The following is a 20,576-nucleotide window of genomic DNA, read 5'->3' on the forward strand; positions in this document are numbered from 1 at the left end:
ATGCGGGACTGTGCGGGGCGGAAAAAAAGGGCAACCGACGCCACCCAAGGCGTCGCGCGAAGCTTTCATATGTGTTTGAAGCCCGACAGGCTGCTCGGAGAGCTGACGCCCGTGATAGGAGGCTAGCGAGTTAGCTTGGAACGCATGCACGTTTCCAAAAAAAAAAAGAACCACACACACACAAAACACAGGCCTGGACGTCTTTTGCTCTTTCCCACCCCTTTGTAGAGCTTTGTAGCTACGCCAAGGGAACTATGCTTCCAATGCAATTTTAGAACATGTAATTACAGAGACTCGCATGTTGTAAATTTAAACATTTTCAAAAACCTGTAATATGCGGTGAGAACGCCATATTGAGTTGATAATGTGGAGAGATATCAGGCTTATTCCCGTCTCATTTAACACCACAGATAATAAAAAAGTATATAATTTGTAATCTCTCCTTCGAGACTTTCAATCCAATTTGGAAGTAAAAACATTGGCTAGTTAAACATGTCGCTGTCGTTTAGTGCATAAATCACTGTCTTCTCGTGGAGGCAGCTATGGCTCCTTGTTGTTGCTTGTTTTTTGTTTTTTCTCCCTTCCTCTCTACCTCCACTCTCTGCTGCAATCTTATTAAAAACAAAGAAAGAAAGAAGAAAAAAAAATCACAGCAACCGAGCAGTGGTTTAATATTTAAAGTTGTCTTTGTCTTTGTTGAACCTGACGCAGGGGGCTCTGGTGTCCTGCTGATAAAAGTTTTAACATGCTTTGATATGCATGAATGGGTCATATCTTTATGCTTCAGTGTCATCTCTATAACCTGTGTTTTTTTTTTCTTTCAGAGCTCATCTTGACATTTAAAAAAAAACATAAATTCTACTGTAAAGAGGCCCTGCCCACAGTGGACTTGACTTAAGCTTTAAAAAAACTCTGTAATCCTACGAGTGGGAAATAGTTTCAGACATGTGGGCTGAGAAGACCTTCAACTGCTGAATAAGTAATGCACTGTAAGTTTACCGTGGGCATTCGCCAACACCTGGAAACAAAGCACAGCAGCCTCGATGAAGAAAACTAATGTACACAACACAATCAAAGACTATTTACAAAGAATTCCTCTTCTTCAGCGGTAATAAAGAGATGAAAATGCAGTCTCGTTCGGCAAAAATATATACCAAAAAAGCAACGCCATTTAGATTGAGATCAGCTGCTTCAGTGTAAACATTCCTTTCCGGTTCTGGTCCACAGAAGGGCAAAAGAAAAAATAGAATATATCAGGAAGACACATGATTGCAAAGATATTTTCTTCACAGCTCAAGGTCTGCCTACGATGTTTAAACAGCTTTGTCAGAAGATAAATATTCGATTTCACACCGCTTTCCCTTTTCAGCCTCCCACAGCTCTCATCGGCCTATGTGTAAACTGATCTTGTCATGCATGCAGATAAAACACCAGACGTATGTGTCCGCGTGCCTAAGGTTTCCCCTTTTCCTTATCGTTTATTTTCTCTGTATTTTCCTGTCCAGTGGGGAGTACCCAGCATTACTGTCAGGCTCGTTTTGGGGAGGCGTGCTCCAAGACGAATCCTTATTTGGTCGGAAAATTCACATTGCCGCTTCCAACGAAAATAACTCTTAAGTTAGTTGATGGGACAACCTTGGGAAACAGGACCACACACACAGCAGTGAGGACAGACCGGAGCAACTGCCTCACTGACCCTTCCTCGTTTCAGTTTCATGACCACTCGCATTCAAGGCAATAAAACACCTGTTTGTAAGAAAGAATAATTCAGTAATTGGCATTTTCAGAGGAACAGAGAGTTTAACCATCTCATTTTGCCACTGTGATCTATGGAAATGGAAGTCATTTATAAAGATGACTAACGGTCCTTGATTTTTTTTAATAATCTTAAAATTGCAAAGATCAACCTAATGGCTCTGAGTGGGTAGAAAACGTGTAAAACACATTCTTCGATGGAATCGCACATACAGTAAATATTGAGTCCAGTATAACAGGAATGTGTTCATTTACAGAGAGGCTCCGAATGTACATGGAGCTTCACTTTGTACCTACTACAAGTTTCCCCTCTGCTTGCCAACTAAACATAGCCGGCTCCTGCAACTTTAAAAGAACCCAATGAAATATTAATCATCACACCATTTGCAGAGTACCATATGAGAACCCACTTTAGAGTGTTAGAGTGGAGAAACCCCCTGTAGGCTCAACCCACTCCTGTCCTGGGTCAAAATATGGTGTTCACACCGCTCTTCCTTTTTCACAAGAACGGAAACAGGAAACTCACAGCAGCGGGTTTTTTTCTGCACACTGCACTACAGTGTCTCTCAAAACCTAGCCCCAAGTCTCACAAGATAATTTAATATGCAGCGCAACTCTTTACGCCGTCTGAATTTGCCACATTCATGACCTTAAAAATAGTCGATAGTCGAGGCAAATAACATTTGGCAATGTCTGTTTATGTATCTATCAGTGAGGATATGCCAATTGATCCCTGCTTAGAGACGCTATATATTTAATGTTTAATCATTTAGACGTTTGTTCAATGAACTGTGCGGTGTAAATAGTTATCTTCCAGTTGTTTGAAGTTTCTTTCTCAAGCTAGCTGCCAAATTCAAGGTTTCCATTTTACTGAAACTCAATGCAAGTTCACGAGTCAGAGGGGACTTCCTGCTCCGAGGAAGCAATTTACAGTGTCATCAATATCCATCGCGGTAACAGCAATCTCACCTGTCTTGACGTTAACGGCGAAGAAACCCTGGGGATTGCCGCTGGTGATCCTGTAGGTGAGTTTATCGCTGGCCTTGGCGTCCGGATCGACCGCGTTAATCTGGATGATTGACACGTCTTTGGGGGAGTTCTCCACGACGGCGGGGTAGTAGACCGGTTCGGAGGTTCGCGGCGCGTTGTCGTTGACGTCCTGCACTTCGATGAAGACCTCGACGAAGGCGGAGAGCGGCACCACGCCGCGATCCATCGCGTAGACTGTCAGCCAGTAGTGAGCCTTCGTCTCGTGATCCAGCAGCTCTTGTGTTCGGATAATGCCTAAGAGATTGGAAAGACAAACAAAAAAAAAAAACATCTGGGATTATTTTCATGTGCAACACATCGGTGATCTCTGACATCGATTCCTAGCAATCGAGAGACGAGGAGCTTGAACACCAGATCAGACGGATACAGGCGTTGGTTGATGGCGCTTTGACTGAAACGCGTCATGGTGGTATATTAACGACAGCCAGCCAGTGCTCTCCTGTTTACATTCACCGGCAGGGAAGGTTTTTTTTTTTTTTTTTACTGCCATGTGGGGGCTGCAGCCTTCAGCTGAGCAAACAACAGAGCTTTCAGAGGCCTGTGAGTTGTATACGTTGACAATGGTTAAGTGGAATAGAGGAGGATGGGCCGGTTTGGCAGTCAGAAAGAACTAATGGGGATACTTTAGATGAGGCTGATTCAGAGTGTGAAATAGTCTAAATGCAGTTACATTAAAATAGGTTAAATTCCCTGTAAATATGTCCCGATGCACCAGAGGCCTAAGTTATGTATCAACAAGTTTCATTTCAATGTCCTAAAAATGCTACGTAATTGGTTTACTGTAAAAAAAAAGAATGCAGTTCTGTTGGACACTGATCTACGTGCTTGAACCTGTAACGGTAACTTCCGCCGCCACTCATTCGGATGTTTGAATGGCTGAAACTGCCGAGCAGTGGGAAATGTTCTTTCTGATGTTTCTGAGAAAAAGCTAACAGCAAAGTTCACAGCAGCGAATTTGTATTAGTGCTTTTCATCCCCGCCCGAGCCCCACTTACAAGCACTCGCCAGGTGCTCAGTAGGTGCATTTGAACTGTAGGAAAAGGGAGAAGTGTGTGTGTGTTTGCGTGTGCGTGTGTAAGATTCCATGTGTGTGTGTTTAAATAGGTGTAGAGGGGGAGGGGGGGGGGGGGGGGGTTCAGTTTGAGGGAGAGGGTGTGTGCGCACATGCCTGTGTGTTAGTTTGCTCGTGACGAAGTGTGACTTAATGTGTTGTTGACATGAACACTAATAGTTCAATTCTAACCAGACTACGGTTTCTGTTTTCATTCAGCGCGAGCGCGAATGATTTCACAAAGTGAAAGAGATGCAGAGCAATGGGACTGTCAAACTACAACTAAAAGTGGGGAAATGACTGAACTGTGAGTCACGTTGTGCGCATCATGGAGCAGCTACAAGTGATGGCAGTGCATAACCAAACTGCTAAGCGGATAACATTTTAAAATGTGCTTTTTTTTGCTTGTTTGAAAAAAAAACGGAGGACAAAAAGCTACATCTTCAAAAGGCACAAAAGCAAAATAAATGAGCAGCTGACAATGAAACAGCACAATATTATTTGGATAACCAGCATATCTGAGGTCCCGTTATTTCAACAAGCTCAAAATATAAGGCGGCGAAGGGCAACATCAACGGAAATATCTTCCAGACAGTGGAAACCCTGACAACCTTTATAACTGTGTCCATGTTTGTGTCGTGTGCAATACCTCCATAAACCCTTTGTATAGGTGCAATGGAAATGTATAGCCATATTTGGTTTTATCATATCAGTAACTAATAAAGGTGACTCATGGTATAGGCACACCCGTATCATTACCGGGTGCGGGTGTTTAATCTATAAGTCACTTACCGGTGGCCCAGATAAGGGAGCCTCCGCAAAGTCACACACATAAGGACACGTCTCAAACAGGTTCCAGTAGTTCACATCTCTGCCTTTGTTCACTCACTGTAACGTGATGAACTGTGATGGAGGAGTGTTACCGAGAGCAGCCAAACCTCTTGTCTTGGGTAAAAGGCCGATTTCTCAGAAAAAAAGGTATAAACACTCCAAATTACTTCTCGCCGAATTCAAAAAAATCTAACACGGGAGGGAAGTTCAGTTGCACAGCTCATTTATTCTCCCCCCCCCCTCTCTTGCTTCGCTTAAGCGGCCCTGCATTTTTCCGGCCCGGGATCCTCTCTTGTCGTTAGTCATCATTATAGCTCCTTCAAATTAGCTTGAGGCGTGCGTAAGAGGGGTAGTCAGGCAAGGGAGAATAGGTAGCTCCCCGATGTTTCCTTAAAGCTAAAGAGCCCCGTGGTGAAAACAACATCGACATGAGAGTATATCAAGAATGCTAATGAGATGGCTGCGTACAATCAAACTAATGGCTTGAAGCTCACAATCGACACAGAGAGAAAACATTTGGACGAAGTCATAAAATGAGATTAACAGATAATTTGATCGCAATCATTCCGAAATAAAAATAACACATTATTGACTAATTTATGATCTTATTGAAGCTGACAAATTTGGAGTGGATCCCGACTGGAAGAAAAACATATGTGCCGCAAATTGCAAATGATAAGACATGAATAAGCAATGCAGATGCTTCTGTGAGGCATCCTGGGGAGGAGCACAACAGGAGAGGAGGACGCGCGTTTCAGACGCCCGTAGAAAGGGAATCAGTGAAAAGTGTGTGTGTGTGGGGGGGGGGGGGGGCTTCAACTAGAGAACGTTTTAAGATGATAATGAAGGTGAAAATGGTTGGAGGGGTCGGTCTGAGGAGAGGAGGGACGGCGGAGCAGAGGTGGTCACGCACACGTGTTAATACGACAAAGTAGAGCGGACACGAACAGGACGGTATGAGACTTCTTCCTTTCCTGTGCCGAGGAGACGCTCATGCTTGAATGCTCGTGTGTTTGACTGGCGGACACCAGCGTAGCGGAACAATTCCGCTTTCTCCGGGGTCGTGCTTTTTGCTCGCAGTTTCTGTCAGCAGACACGAGATAACTTCATATGTTGCATTTTTTTCTCCAATTGCCACATGAATAGAACTGCAGCTGCACGAAGAATGCCACTGCCCACATTTTGGCCTTTTCAAACTAAATGTCAAGGCCAATTTGCACAATAGAGGTTTTTTTTTAAATATATATATCTCTGAAGAGACTCAAGAAACGGAACATCTTAACCATAGGTGTGTAAAAACGGCACAGAGTATGAAAAGCTGTCTGCCACGGCCTTTGGCTGACTGGTTACAAACAAAGCGCATGAAAGATGAATCTGAAGAATTTAGTCGCCACACCCGTCCCATATACCTAGCCTGCCCACTAAAGCAGAAGCAAAACCTGCCCTTAGGCCACAAGAAGAAGAAGAAGAAAAAAACAGACTGTGCAACAGACTCTGCCAGATTTGCTTTCCGCCTTTTTTTTCTTGCTCTTTCCTTTTCCCTCTGGCTTTGTTCTTCAAAGTGTGGTGGAGCCTTCAGACAGCCGAAGGATTTCAAATTATCAAGACCAGCAGGTATCATACGTGTGAGTGTACTTAAATCAACATCCCGTGCAGATACACAATGCGTTTATTCAGTAACGACTTCACGTCACGGTGGAACGAGGGCCAAGTTTGCTTCTGAAAAGCGGCCTGAAACTGTTCCCTGCACTGTCACAAGTTTGTGAAACCAACTAGCGCAACTTAATACAACACGTGCCGGCAATACAATATTAAGACTCACAAAATCCAGACGGTCGCTTGTGCCGATTTAAAAAAAATCATGCCTTTTAGTCTGCAGACTTTGCATTTGACCACTCACTCAAAGTGTTGTGATTACGTGCCGGCTCTTCAACGTGCTCCGGGTCTTCCTTGTTCATTCCGCGGTTGAAAAATGGGGGCTTGCTTTGAACTAACTCTTCCCCGCATTCCTCAGCCTTCTCAGGCCTCTCGCTCACATGCTTACATAAACTCTCTCAGTGCCCCCCCCCCCCCCCCCCCCCCCCCCCAACCACCCCCACCCCCCTTCTCTTTCCACAACCCCGGCAAAATGCTTCAAATTCCACTATCACGCTGTAGATTCTAGTGTAATGGAAAGAGTCCTAAGCTAAGCGTTCTGTTACCCAGCAACTAAACATATCACATCATCCCAAAAAGTTCCCAGACATCTGAAGCCAAGATCTGTGTTTCAAAGACATCCAGCCTGTTGGAATTAATGCCCGAAACCTTCCAAATACAAAAGATCTAAAGTATGGTCCGAAGGCAAAGTGTTTTGTTGTTGTGTATTCAAAGCATCGCCCGAAGCATTGATTTCATAATGTCAGTGCAATATATGGAGGGGGTTGTTATTTAAAAGGCAAAAAAGAAACTAGTCGCTGTAAATAGAAAAGAAAATGCGTGTGGACTGGGTTACACGGGCTATTTGTAAACTATTACGAAAGTTTGTGTGAAAAGATTTTGGGGAGTTTGTGTCCTTCCAAAGTTCTTAAGATTTCAAATTTAAGATTGAAAAATACGTTTTTTTTTCATGCAGTTTAGCTTGAGCGGGACATACTGGATTATTCTAACCAAGCTCATGTTAGAAGTGTTATTATGTGAGGTATTAAGTAGCATTTGTGAAATAATAAGTCAAAAAAATATTTTCATTCATTAAATCTTCCCAGTGTACATTACTATTTAGCAGCATTTATTTTTCATTCATTGCATATTAGCACGCTAACGTTTTCATTGAATTCAGTTAGCTATCAAACGGTTGGTGGGTCTCAAAATGTATTAAGAGCTCGTAGGCTACTACGTTAGAACTACTTTGTGTAGTGCAACCCATTTTAATTCATCAATGTGTCGTAAACGGACGTTATAACTAAGCTTGACATGAGCTGATTAGTTTAGCGTTCATTTTCTTTGTCCTTTAAGTTTATATTGGAATTCGATAATAATCTGAAGTGATCACAGTCAGAGATCCGTGTTAAGAGGAATTGTCCATACATTTCATTTAACACTTGCACGCATGAAATGCTGTAAATTAATTATGAACAGGCTTGCGGTAAGTACCATAGCTCTCTGAATCGCTTTGATTCAAAGTTAAACGGGGTCGTAACACATTAGGAGAGGGCTCGGAGATAATCATGACAGTAATGGTGTCACAAAGACCATCTTATCGCCTTCAATATCGCGGACTATTGAGCCCACGAGCCATTTCCACTTCATGCACCATTGTGCACGTTGTGTACTGGCAGAGAAATAGCTGTCAACAGCTGGCTAAAGGGAACCTGGTACTTAATGCTGGGGTGATTCGTCGACTTTATCGGCATAGATTACACAAATACGCCGATTTAAATTACGTACGTCGGCGCGTCGCACGAACGGCTGCCCCCCGGTTTAGACAACAATGTGGTGCTCTGTGAGCGTCCACATGAAAACATGATAAACGTATTATGATTAATAAACACGATTGTAGCAGGCACTCAAAGTCGACTTTATACAGGTTTATTTATCTTTAATTCTGCTACGGTAATGTAACGGTTCACCATCATTTGGCTGTTTATATTAACGTGGCGTAACTTTGAGAAAAAAAAGTTGTTAGGATCTGTAAATTGCTTCAGTTATTTCCCCACAATGATGCAAAAGTAGATTTGACGGTGATTATCTGAACTGCATATTACTCCAGTGATTTGGACCATTTCAAGTTTTTAAGTCACGCACTTAAGTAAAATACTGGGTTTGCTATGACATGCAGTGAATAAATGAAAGTGTCGCAGCGTTCCTTTTGAATTTGAGTAGTCCGTAATTTTCTGATCAGGCATCTGACAAAGACGGTCTATTATCTTGTTACATTTGTTTGCTTTTGAGAGAAGATGTTAGAATGAAATATTAACAAGTTTTTCACATTTATTTTGGGTAAATGAATTGTTATGTTAATCAGGAATTTAAAAAGTAAATCTTACAAATAATCACACAATTAGTCATTAGTTAAAAATAATCGTTACTTTAATCCATAAGTAAGTTGAGCTCGGTCATTTTAAAACAATACTGATACCTCTGTAACCCTATAGATGTTTCTGTCTGTTTTTTACAGCCAGTACTGATGAGTTCAGAATTTCTTTAGCCATAATGTGAAAGGAAAGACTACGGCACACCAATTTGACTTTCCAATATGTCCACTCGGACGTTTTGATCCAGGTCGCTCTTCTGTATGGTGTGAAAGCCACAATGTATAAGGGGAGTCTAAAGGAAACATGAGATTCATTTATTGGACTGACTGCGAGCGTTGGAAAGAGACTGAAAAAATCTTTTCATACACTTGTTACACATCTGTGACGCATGTCTGAATGGGTTTTTCTTTCCTCGTTTAAAAAAAAAAGAAAAGAAAATGCCATTAATTCCAGTTGAGATAGCTTTTTGGGACTTAGCCGACGATACAAAGCCTCCATTGTTACTGGGAACAGCGTTCCTTTAAAGGCCTTTGAACAGGTCTCAGAGCAATACTCCTTGATTCAATATCACAGTACTATTGAGGAGCAGTTACTATACCTCCTAGTCCAGAAGAGCTCTCTGTCTGTGCCTCTGGGAACAATGAGGGAAGCACAGGGTCCGTCTTCATTCACACTCCCCCCCCCGCCCGCCCCCGAATATTTTTCTATCTTCCTACACTATCGCTCTCTCTATATTCCCATTGTACACGCTAACCCCAGCTGTCCTTAGGAGGATGTAGACTTTGAGCTGACAGCATGAATCGCCACTCATGTGACGGGGGAATTGTTTGCTCTCCTCTTCAGGTCCTACTAACTGCACGGACCAGGAAAGGATCTCCTACTGACGTCCCATCCATGAAGCCCAATCATCGTAGAACATGACTACAGATCCAAAACCTCTTGAACACAACAAAACACTATTATTATAGCTTCAAAACAGAAACAGCTCAACCATCACGGCACATAACTCCCCCGTAAAATCACAACCTGACGTTTTTTACACAAGCAAGAAATAACGTGATAATCAGCCAGGTTTAGAGCAAATTTCACAACATTTGGAACAATTTCCTCAAAGCAAAGGCAAAGCCACAGGGTTATATGATGTTGTTGTGTCCACGTCCTCAAGTAGACCTAATGACACCCACTCCACTGCACCTGAGTGGATTTGTGGTCAGGGCTGTCACTTGCCAGGCACCGTAAAACCGTGAAATTGGCTCTAAATACTTGAAACAGTTGCTGAAATCTGAATAAAAAGGATAAAAGCATGTCAGAATCTCGTACATCTCTGACATAATTCAGCAGTGAATATGCTCTCAGAAGTGTCTGTGAGGAAGATGCTAATCTTTTCAACGTATCACTGCTGTTTTTCCCCACATAATGCTGTGCACTGCTGTCTATGGCAGTGGCTCTGTTTAGCACCGGTGGCTTTACGTATTAAATAACAACAAACTAAAAACGGTTTAATGGCATGCATTTAGTTTTTTAGCATTGTATTTTACTAAATTAAGTAAGCAAACGCACGTAACATCATTATGGAGTTCTGAATGTCCCTACGGACCCTCTGTGAAAAACACTGCTTTAAAAGTGTAATCCACAGCACATCCACAGGAACAGAGAGTCGGCCTTAAGATCTGATTCAAGAGAGCGTTAGAATGACAAGAATTAACACACAATGAAGCACATCCTCTGCACACGGCAGCCTCAAGTTTCTTTCAGAAGATTTAATGGACTGAGAGAACAACATACTTTTAAGCAGGCGAAAGTGTGTTTTTCATTTAGCAACCTACAGTCAACTTTGTCCCTCTGCACATTCCTGGTCCCGTCTCCACAGTAACAGCACTCAAGCAAAAGACCATTCGGAATCATGTGCCACTTTGCAGTCCCACTTTTATCTCGAACGTATCGGCGCTGAATGGAAAAATCGAGGACAGAGAGCAACAGCTTTCCCCCTTTTTGACGAACTATACGTGATGCCGAAAGACAGACCGTGAACGAACACAAGCACGCGTCTTTATTAATTATTGTCAAGACTCTGTTTACTTTAACTGGATAAAGAGAAGGACTGGCAATTTTTTATTTTTGGTGGAAATGGAAAACGCACTAACAGGACTTTTGTCACTGTGCATCAAACGGCTTCATTTGCTTTAACAAAGAACGCATTTACAGCACAGGCTGCAAACCGCTTCGAGGGAAAGGGCAATGCATATATTATCCAACAAGAAAGGGCAGTGCATACATTATACAATCAGAGACTCGGCATCCCATCTAGACCGAACACGCTCGGCTCTGGTCACCTTGTACACTGGATAATTTCACTTCAAACTAAGACACAACACAACAATAGCCCCACGCCATCACCTCCACGGCAATATAGCCTCGAGTGACTCTTTCCTTTTTAAGTGGAGTCGCGCAAATGTATCGTCCTGCAGCTGATATCTACAGAAGCTAGCACGGTATAACAAAATCGGTAATAAATACAAGTACAATTCTTTGTGTACCTTTACTCTTCATTTTCAATCAAGCAGCGGCCATCATTCCTCCCCACCCCCTCCCACTATGCAACCCATTTTATATTAATGTTCTAGAGCTATTTTAATAACAGCGTTTGTCCACAGATATTCTGAACTGTAGATTCATAGTGAGCCAAAGGACATCACTGTCCAGCATCCTCCAAATTAAAACCTCAAGACATTTCTCGTCAACATCGCCTCCATACCGCAGACTGAGATGAAGTCGCGCAACAGTCTATCCGAACTAAAAAGGGCTTTCTGTGAAGTTGGCTCCTTCCTTTTACCTTTGACTTTTCTACCTTTTGATCAATTCGGGCTCAGCGTCTTGACTTGCACAATCTCCATTCGTCATCCCAGCAATAATGAAATGAAAAGAGTTACTCATTGGCAATATAAAAATAAAACATGCCTTTTGTATCTGTTGGCTGATGTCTGAAGGTGCGTCAGGGTGAACATGAGTCAGCTGTACTTAAAGGTGTGGAGACTTGGTTCATCATGATAAGAATTGTTTTATTGCTAGTGTGTTACGACAAGCACTGGAAGCCATTATGTATTCACCTCGACGCTACTGCAAACTGTAGTGTTTGTATACTTTGTTTCTTTGAATGCTTTCTACTGAATTTACCTTTAACAGTATATGTGCAGGAGTGACATCATACTTAAAACCCTCACTCCTGACCCACATTCAGTAATCTGTGCTCTTTTGGGTCACTCTGCAGCCATACTGTCAGCTGAGTGTCCGAGCATCTTTTAAAATATCTGCAAAAGCCTTTCTGAAAGGAAATCACATCGGCCATTTGCAACACTTGCCTTTCCAGAATTGGCATTAGCTCTTGAAAATCCTTATCTGTTGACCTGTAGGGCCCAAACGAGTACAACTGTAGCCAGCCACTTAGCTTACAAGCCCTGACAAGCAAGTTGGATGCTTCCTCCCCAAGCACAAAATGGTGGCGAAAAAAAAAAGTACACTGGTGGGTGGTGAGGGGAAACGTCTCGCAAACTATAAGATGGAGTAATGTTTCTCCAAAATTGGTTGGATAAACCACAGGCTAAAAGATAATGCTGGACTACAATGGAAACATTTAATAGTGAAATATGTATCTTGCTTTTTTTTCCTGCTGAATCTCCGAGCTGGTCAATATGTTAAAGGTGCAATATAAGAGATTTGGAGCATTTTGATTGGCTCTCAACATGGCCGATCATAGCTAACGGTGCTAACAGTTCAAACTACAGCAAACGTGCTGGCAAAGCTAACACTGTTTACCAGAGTGTGGGTGCTACGATTCCGTGACGCCGCTAACTGCGTTACCGCTGTATGAAAGCAGTGCAGAGCGGCGGCCGTGAGCTAACCAGTGGAGCACGCTCACGTGCACTAACATGCACTAAAAGCAGGCGTAGCTGGCCCGGCTATGTCCGCAAAGCAAGGAGAAGCTCGGATTGCAACACACACACACACACACAGAGGAAGAGTGACTTCATTCTCGGCTCAGGTAGACATTACTCCACTATATCTTTTCACAGAGAATAGTATTTGCTGCTATAGTAATGCTCTGAATGTCGTGTATTGCTCCTTTAAACAAAAGCGCTTGAAAAGCTTTCATTATATCAAAGTTCAGTTTTTGTTGCTCCAACTCTTTTAGGTCCGTGTCAGTCAAAAAACAACTTGACTGTGATTGAAGCGAGGAATGGTAAACTTGGTCTACGGCATGGGAAGGGGCCCGGAAAGGAGCCTTGATAAGAGTTAAGTTTAAATTAAGATGGCACCGAGCCAGTGACCACAGAGCTTTTAATAACACAGAGAATGTCTGGGCAAACAGTCGCCATGGACTCCCTGAGCAGTCAGAGAGAATAGGAACCATATCTGGAGAAGAAGCCTGCATTAAAAAGGGTTTCTTATACTTGAGATCGCAAATGAAAAGACAATAAATTCAATAAACAGCAATAATGGACACCACTTTAAAATCTAATTGCTGTATCTTACAAACAAAATAACTTGTTTGCTCCTTGTGTGGCTTGGGAACGTCAGTCAAGTGGGAAGCGAGCCTATTCTTAAATACGAGCTTTGTTCAGATTTGTTAGATACACCTACTCTAAGAGCATCACTCAATGTCTTCTGGCATCAGCAACCGCAGAGTGCAAAGTTTTCCACGGCAACACTTTGTAAGCCACAAAGTAGTATTGTTGTTACTGTGCTATTGCGGATGCGACTGCAGAGGAATAGCGGAGAGAATAGAGATTTATGCTGTGGTGAAAAGAACAAAACCATGCAACAAACTGATCCTGTACTCCGAGCAAACACAACGGCATTGGTTTAGAATTAATGTGGCAAGTAAAACAGGAAAAGACTTGGAACAGTCTTCCCTCGCTGCTTCCCACCCAAAAAACAAATTCCATGACTGCTTTTTCATTTGTTTTCTAATTTGGAACCGTTTTTTAAAACGTTCAGGTTAAGATTCACAGCGTGCAGCTGCAGCACTGAATATATAGCGGGCTGTGCACCCGCGCTTATATTTTCCTTTTTAGAAGCCAAATATTCTAAATGCATATGGTCTTACAAAACTACACCCTGCGTCTAGTGAAATCATAGGAGGGGCATCACCACCTTAGCTGTATTTAGTTGTCTACTGACCTCAAATGTAATCCATAATAACAGGACCCAACCCAGGACAATCCTATCATTGCACCTCCTGATAATCACTTAATATGTGCCTCTGGGATTAAGTAGCAGATCAGACCGGGCTCCCTGGATCTGCACCCTACACTAAGTGAGACATGGACTAGTCGCTGGACTCCATGTGGCCCTTTCAAGACTGATGCTGTATATGTAGTGCATCTTACATCTGTACTATTCCTTGCGAAATTCAACTTCCATTACAGTTAATTTAGTAGATAAGAAACTGAACTCATACAACATAGAACCACACTTGGTAATTCTTGCAAGAAAGCATATACAGTCTGTCACTAGTTCCAGCTTGCAGCATGTCTGTTCATAAAACAAAATCTTATTACAAATGAGAATTCAGCCACTTCCACAGACACAATCACACCACAGCCCTGGAGGACGGATCCTTCATAAAGGCTCTTCTCCTCCTGCTAAATTTACCAGGCAGTATAAAGTATTTCCCAACAGGTTCGCTGAGGAGACTTCCTGTCAAACTTATTGAATAATTCACATATATCAAAATTGTTAATAAACATTGAACTAAAAATAAAAGCCATTTTTACAACCGTTAACGTCAGCAGCACACTAACAAATTGCATTTCCATCTTTCTTATGACCTTTGAGGTTACATGTGCCAAGAGAAAATCAATGTATTATGCATTCCGGTCCACTGCCTCATTTAGACATTAAATATGCATAATGCAGAGAGAAATTAATTTCAAATCAGGGGGAAAAAAGTCACATTAAGCCACCCGAGAATGTGGTTACCAAGCTTCAAAAAGGAGGGCAGCAGGCCAAGGCCAAAACATCCAAATCAGGTGATTGTTGGGTTTTTGGGTAGGAACTCTTGGAATTCCAGACTGCTTATTTTGAGCTAATTTGAGTCAGCTGTTCAAAATCATTCTGGGCAGTTGAGCAACTGTTAACATATCTTCTGCAACATAATAAAGAACTCGCGAGCAAATCCTGCCTGTTGAAAATGCACTATTATAAAAAACAAACATTGCCATTACAATGTTTATATCTTATGTCCAACAGATATGACCATTTTCCAAATTGATACTATTTTAAAATTAAATATTTAAATACAGGGACAGCATAGCTGCAGAGAGAGGAGGTGAAAGCACTTAAGAATCTTCTTAGGGCTGCAGCAACTACTCAGGAATGTCCACACAGGTCTGAGAGACAGCTGGTCCATCTGGTCCCGTCGTCAATTATCCCAAAGAGGAAAAATGACTGGAATCAGGAACGTTACCCGTCTCCTGGAAGACTCCCTTACCTCATTGTTCCACACAGTGACATGAACTGAATAAACTCTAGCTGCGTAAAACTTTCCCCTTGCAAATGATTTCAAACTGATGTATATTTTTTTTTGTCTTTTAGGATCACTTTGAAAATAAACTCACCAGTTTCCTCATCGATGGTAAATATCCCCAGGCCGGATCCTTCTCGAATGGAGTATCGAATCTCTCCATCGCGCTCTTTGTCTTCGTCTTCAGCCGACATGGTCATCACAGAAGTCCCAACGAGTGCGTCCTCTTTTATAAATCCCTTTTCCATGAACGATCGGAACTTAGGTCGGTAGAGATTCTCGTTCACGTCCACTACGTCCACCTCGATGAAACAGGTCGACGACAGGGACATGGGCTTCGCTTTGTCTTTAGCTTTTGCCGTCAGGTTGTACACCTGCTTCGTCTCGTAATCGAGACTCTGCACGATCCGCACGGCACCGCTGAGTTTGTCGACTTCAAAGTTCCCGTCTCCATTGTCAATGAGGCTGTATCGTACCTGACTGGAAGGTCCGACGTCAGGGTCGTGAGCCTCCAGCCACATGATGACAGTACCGATAGGAAGGTCTTCCCTCACCTTCGCGCGATAGTTGGGGGGTATGAACTTCGGCGGATTATCGTTCACATCTTCCAAGGTGATTTTGAGCGGCACCGTGGACACTAACTGAGGCTCGTTCACCGCCTGGTCGTGCGCCGCGATCTTCAAGACGTAAACCGGATGGAGCTCGCGGTCCAGCGGCCTCGTGACAGTCACCACACCGGTCTCCTCGTGAATCGCGAAATGATCCGTGCCCCCCAAAATTGAATACTTCACGACTCCATTATCTCCTTGATCTCTGTCCGTTGAATCCACCTGGATGATTTCCGTCCCGACCGGTGTGCCCTCGCTTATTTCGACTGAATACGAATTTTGCAGAAATTGAGGGCTGTTATCGTTGGCGTCCAGGATCTTAACGCCCAAGAGGCGTGACGAGGATTTCTGTGGAATGCCGAGATCATAAACGGTAATGTTGAGGGTGTACTGGTCCGTTGTTTCCCTGTCGAGAGGAGAATACACCAAAAGCCAACCGGTTTCCATTTCTACTATGAAGCGGCTTTCTGTGTCTCCTCCTGAAATAACGTACACTAGTTTGCCATTGAAGGCGCTGTCCGAGTCTGTGGCACTTAAATGGACAATCCGGGCCCCAACGGGCAGGTCCTCTTTCACTTCAATAACGCTGGGGAAAGACTCTGCAAACTGAGGAGTGTACCGGTTGACTGAGTGAAAGTCCATTAAGTTGTCATCCGGCTCGGTTTGCATGTGGATTCTGCTGCCCTGAAGCAGCTTTTCGGCCAACATGGTCGCCACGCCGGTCTCGACGCATTTTAGCTGGACCGGCTTGCGCGCCGTGATGACGGTTATGTTCATGAACATCGGCCGGGTCTCGTGTTCGCCGTCCGTCGCGATGACTTGTAGACTGTGAAAGGACACTTTAGCTGCCTCTCCCTCGCTTAGCGTCTGCTTCAGTGACAGCACGCCGGAGTTTGGGTTCAGCTCAAACAGATCGAGCTCATTGCCGGCTTTGATGTGGTACCGTACCAGCTGCAGCTCGTCGGCGTCTATGGCAGACACGGTTGTTATCTGCTCTCCCTCGCCGTGATCTCTCGGCACAGTCACTTCACAGTCTATGTTCTCAAACAAGGGCTTATTGTCATTCAGGTTGTTTAATGTGATGGTTACTGATGCCTCCACCTCTCTCCGGTAAGGCGATCCCCAATCGGATGCCCTCACTTTGAGATTATAAATCCTTGGCATGAGCTCATAATCTAGGACCTCTGAGGTGCTGATGACGCCGGAGAAGTAGTCGATGACGAACGGCTGAGGGCTCATATTGGTAATGCTGTAGGTCACGTAGCCATTCTCGCCTCTGTCTAGATCAGTGGCTTTAACCGTTACCACACTGGTCCCTATGGGTAGATTCTCATCAACACTGGCCTTGTAAGACGTCTGCTGGAACTCAGGTGCATTGTTATTCACATCAATCACGTCAACGATCACTTTTGTTGCCGCTTTTTTGTCCCCTGTGATCACGTCCAGCTCAAACCGGGGTGCAAAATCAGCATTGATTGGTCCTGCGGTGCTGATTAAGCCGGTATCTGGATTGATAGTAAATCTGTTCTTCTCAGACTTGTGTCTAAAGGCATACTTTAGCTGTGGATACTGTGGCAGGGCTGTTACCATAGTGACAGGTGTAAAAAGAGGGGCAAATTCACTCAGATTGACTCTGTAAACTGCCTTTTCGAATATGGGAGGGCCCACTTTGAACTGTGCAGAAGTGACATGTACCAATTTAACGGATGAAAATTGAGGGGGGCTGCCTTTGTCCTTCGCCTGTAGAGTGAGGTTGTATCCGAAAGGCTGGCTGTCCCAGTCCACCTCCTTAACCGCTTTTATTTTATACTCTTTGCTCCCGGGGCTGCTCCTCACAGCCTTGAACTGCTGAAGAGGGTCACCGGCAACAATACTCAGTGACGCTATCTCTCCGTTTGGTCCCTGGTCACCGTCCTCCACCGTCACAATAGCATAGGTGGGGTCGTGGTCTGCACCCGAGGGGGCCAAGGTGACGGCAGTGATCACGGGCGCATGCTCGTTGGCCTGCTCCACCCTCACTGTGAGCTTGGCCATGCTACTGAAGCCGCTGCTGCCGTACAGCTTCATTCCTCTGTCCACCGCGAAGATCTCCAGCTCGTACAGCTTCGTCTCAGAGTAGTCGAGCTTGCCCGTCAGTGTCACCACGCCGCTCGTCGGATGAACCGCAAACATGTCCGTCCACTCCCTGAAACTGTAGTAGTATTCTCCGTTGGTACCGATATCCGCATCAGTGGCCGTGACCTTAGCCACGCTCGTGCGTATGGCCGTGTTCTCCGGCAGAGAGATGCTGTAGGATGTCGGTGAGAACAGAGGCCTCAGATCATTGGTGTCCTGTACCTGCACCATAACTCGAGTGCGACACTCAAAATTGGTGCTCCTCTCCGAAGCTTTAACAGTCAGTATGTAGTGGTCCTTAACCTCCCGGTTCAGAATGGCAGTGCTGCCTCCTTTGGTCCTTATTCGCAAAAAGCTGAAGTCTCCCAGCAGGTAGTCCTCTGCTTTGAATAAGTTCTCATTGTCTCCAGAGATGATTTTGTACCGTATCTCCCAGGCCGGGTCTGTGATATAGATCCCCATCTTGGTGTGACTCTCTAAGTAAGTCTTAGCAGCAGAGTTCTCATATATGGTGGCGTTGTAAACAGAGTTGGTGAATTGCATGGAGGCAGCCCTCGCCATCCTTTGGTTCCCTGCGCAGCCACAGAGGAGCTGCAGGAGCAGCACGAGCAGTGAAACCGAGCGCTTCCCCATTATCGTACCGTGATCTTCACAGAACCACCTGGAAACAAACAAAAATAGAATTGTTAGTATTATAACATAATGCAAGTGGATTAAGTACATACAATTAACTGGAATTACATTTAATGAAATCAGCCTTTTTCTACTATCATCGGCAGTGGAAGGATCAGATTCCTTTCTCCACTGTGCGCTTTCCCCAGACTCCTTTAAATGCCATGACAAGTGATGGCTGGGCTGATAAATGGCTAAATAGGTTCCATGTGGGAATAAAATAAAGCAGAGCAGTCAGTCAGGGGGAGAAGATCTAAGACCGACCTGCTCCCATGTCTGCACACTGCCAGATGCCAAATATGTGCGCTTCATAACAGAGGAACATAACGTATCCCAGCATAAGCGCAGTGAGCTCAGAGAAAGAACTGGCAATAAGAAGACACGGAAATCTTGTTTTCCTTATTGATGAAAAAAAAAAGCAAATTCAATGCACATTTAATTATCATGTATGGGAATGCAATTTAAAAAAAAATACATTTCTGGTCACTCACTGAGGATTTAACAGAGTTATTAAAACAAGCAGCAACAACTATGTCGTAATACAATAACTTCCGTTTTCTGCCAGTAAGACCAGAAATGTTGAATCAAATGCAAGAGTGCTGCTTTCGTTGTCATCAAGCTACAATCACTGATAAAACCTACAGAGGAGATGACTATGAGACTGCTTTAAAATTGCACATTCATGCGTTTACAGCCGCTTTACAACGTCTCGGGCTGCGTGGGAGTCCGTACAAAGACAAATAAAAGCGAGCCGGTGCAATGTGTGCGCAGCAGAGCGGCGTATAAAAGCTACATTATTTACTTTTGACCCGAGCAGGGTTTAGTTATTAACACTTTATAATATCGGGTTAATAAGTGACAGAGCCTAACTAGGAAAACACCTTAAATCTAAAACTCATACCCTGCAGGTACAAAAGAACCATCTGCTTGTGGGCGACCATTGTAAAGAAAATCAAAAGAAAATCCAGCTCCAACTAAAACTTCTGGTTTATTTTTTACACATACGACAAAAAAAAAGGTTTCGCATCTGCCAAATGTGGTTTATCTGCAACCTATAATCCGTGACCGGTTTTAAAGAACAACTACATTTGAAATCTTTCAAGAAAATAAGTTGCCAACAGACTATTCCATTCCATTTCAAACCCCATCCCCCATCTAAAGCCATTCAGTTCACGATGGTAGCCGTGCGCGGAGCAGAGATTTGCTCGAAGAAAAAGAAACACTCTACACTTTCCCAACACAACGTGAAACAACGCATAAACTATTTCCAGGGTGAATAACAAACCACAAAAAAAAACCCGTGCAATGAAAAACAACCCTAAACCAATAGTTTTGCTGAGGCTAAACTTCCCCCTAAAAGAGGGAAAGAAAGCAGCGGCGGCTGGTTTCTTCCACAGACCCGCAGCTCACAATAGCCGACCTAACCTATCTCAACTTTTCTTACTCGTCCCACAGATGCCCAAGCTACACGCGAAAGGAGCTGAAGGACCACAGAGTACAAAAACAACGATTAACGTACCTCTTCTATTATTAATCTCGTATATTTGGAGGTTTTGCATGTAGTTTATGTAGTCCAAATCTCGGCATGGTAATACGTGGACTTGCCTCCTCTCCGCTGCTCCATCTACCACCACTAGGCAGCCGCTCTCTTTCCCCCTCGCTGCTTCCCTTTCTCTCCCACTCTGGAGCTGTCCGGTATCTCTCCGCGCTGCGCACGTCCGGATCTACTTACCGGCTTGGCAGCGGGATGGAATCCTTTCCGCTGTGAACCCAGGACCAGGGTAGCCTACTTTGATTTACTGCCACTGCATTGTAGCCTATATTTAACTACAAAATATTCTATAGGAAAAAAAAGGCCAAAAAGGCTGTGTCCAACTAAATCAGATTAAACTTAATCTGGCAGCCACCACTTCACCTGTGACCCCAAAGGTAGCCTTTCCTTTAGGAGCGTCCTTTTTACT

At 43.8% G+C, this 20,576-nt stretch overlaps 1 protein-coding gene across 1 annotated transcript in view; it reads right to left on the reverse strand.

Annotated features, from left to right (window-relative positions):
- fat1a (FAT atypical cadherin 1a) overlaps positions 1–20,221 on the reverse strand; it is a 71,580-nt gene extending 51,359 nt beyond the window's left edge. The window contains exons 1-3 of the mRNA XM_079159330.1: positions 20,135–20,221; positions 15,315–18,604; positions 2,725–3,039 (exon numbers count right to left, since the gene is read on the reverse strand). Coding sequence (XP_079015456.1) covers positions 2,725–3,039; positions 15,315–18,576 — 3,577 coding nt within the window. The 5' untranslated portion in view covers positions 18,577–18,604; positions 20,135–20,221. The remainder of the gene's footprint in view (positions 1–2,724; positions 3,040–15,314; positions 18,605–20,134) is intronic.
- Positions 20,222–20,576: the final 355 nt, after the last annotated feature.

Source organism: Pholis gunnellus (genome assembly GCF_910591455.1).
Source record: "Pholis gunnellus genome assembly, chromosome: 5".
Taxonomy (NCBI): domain Eukaryota; kingdom Metazoa; phylum Chordata; class Actinopteri; order Perciformes; family Pholidae; genus Pholis; species Pholis gunnellus.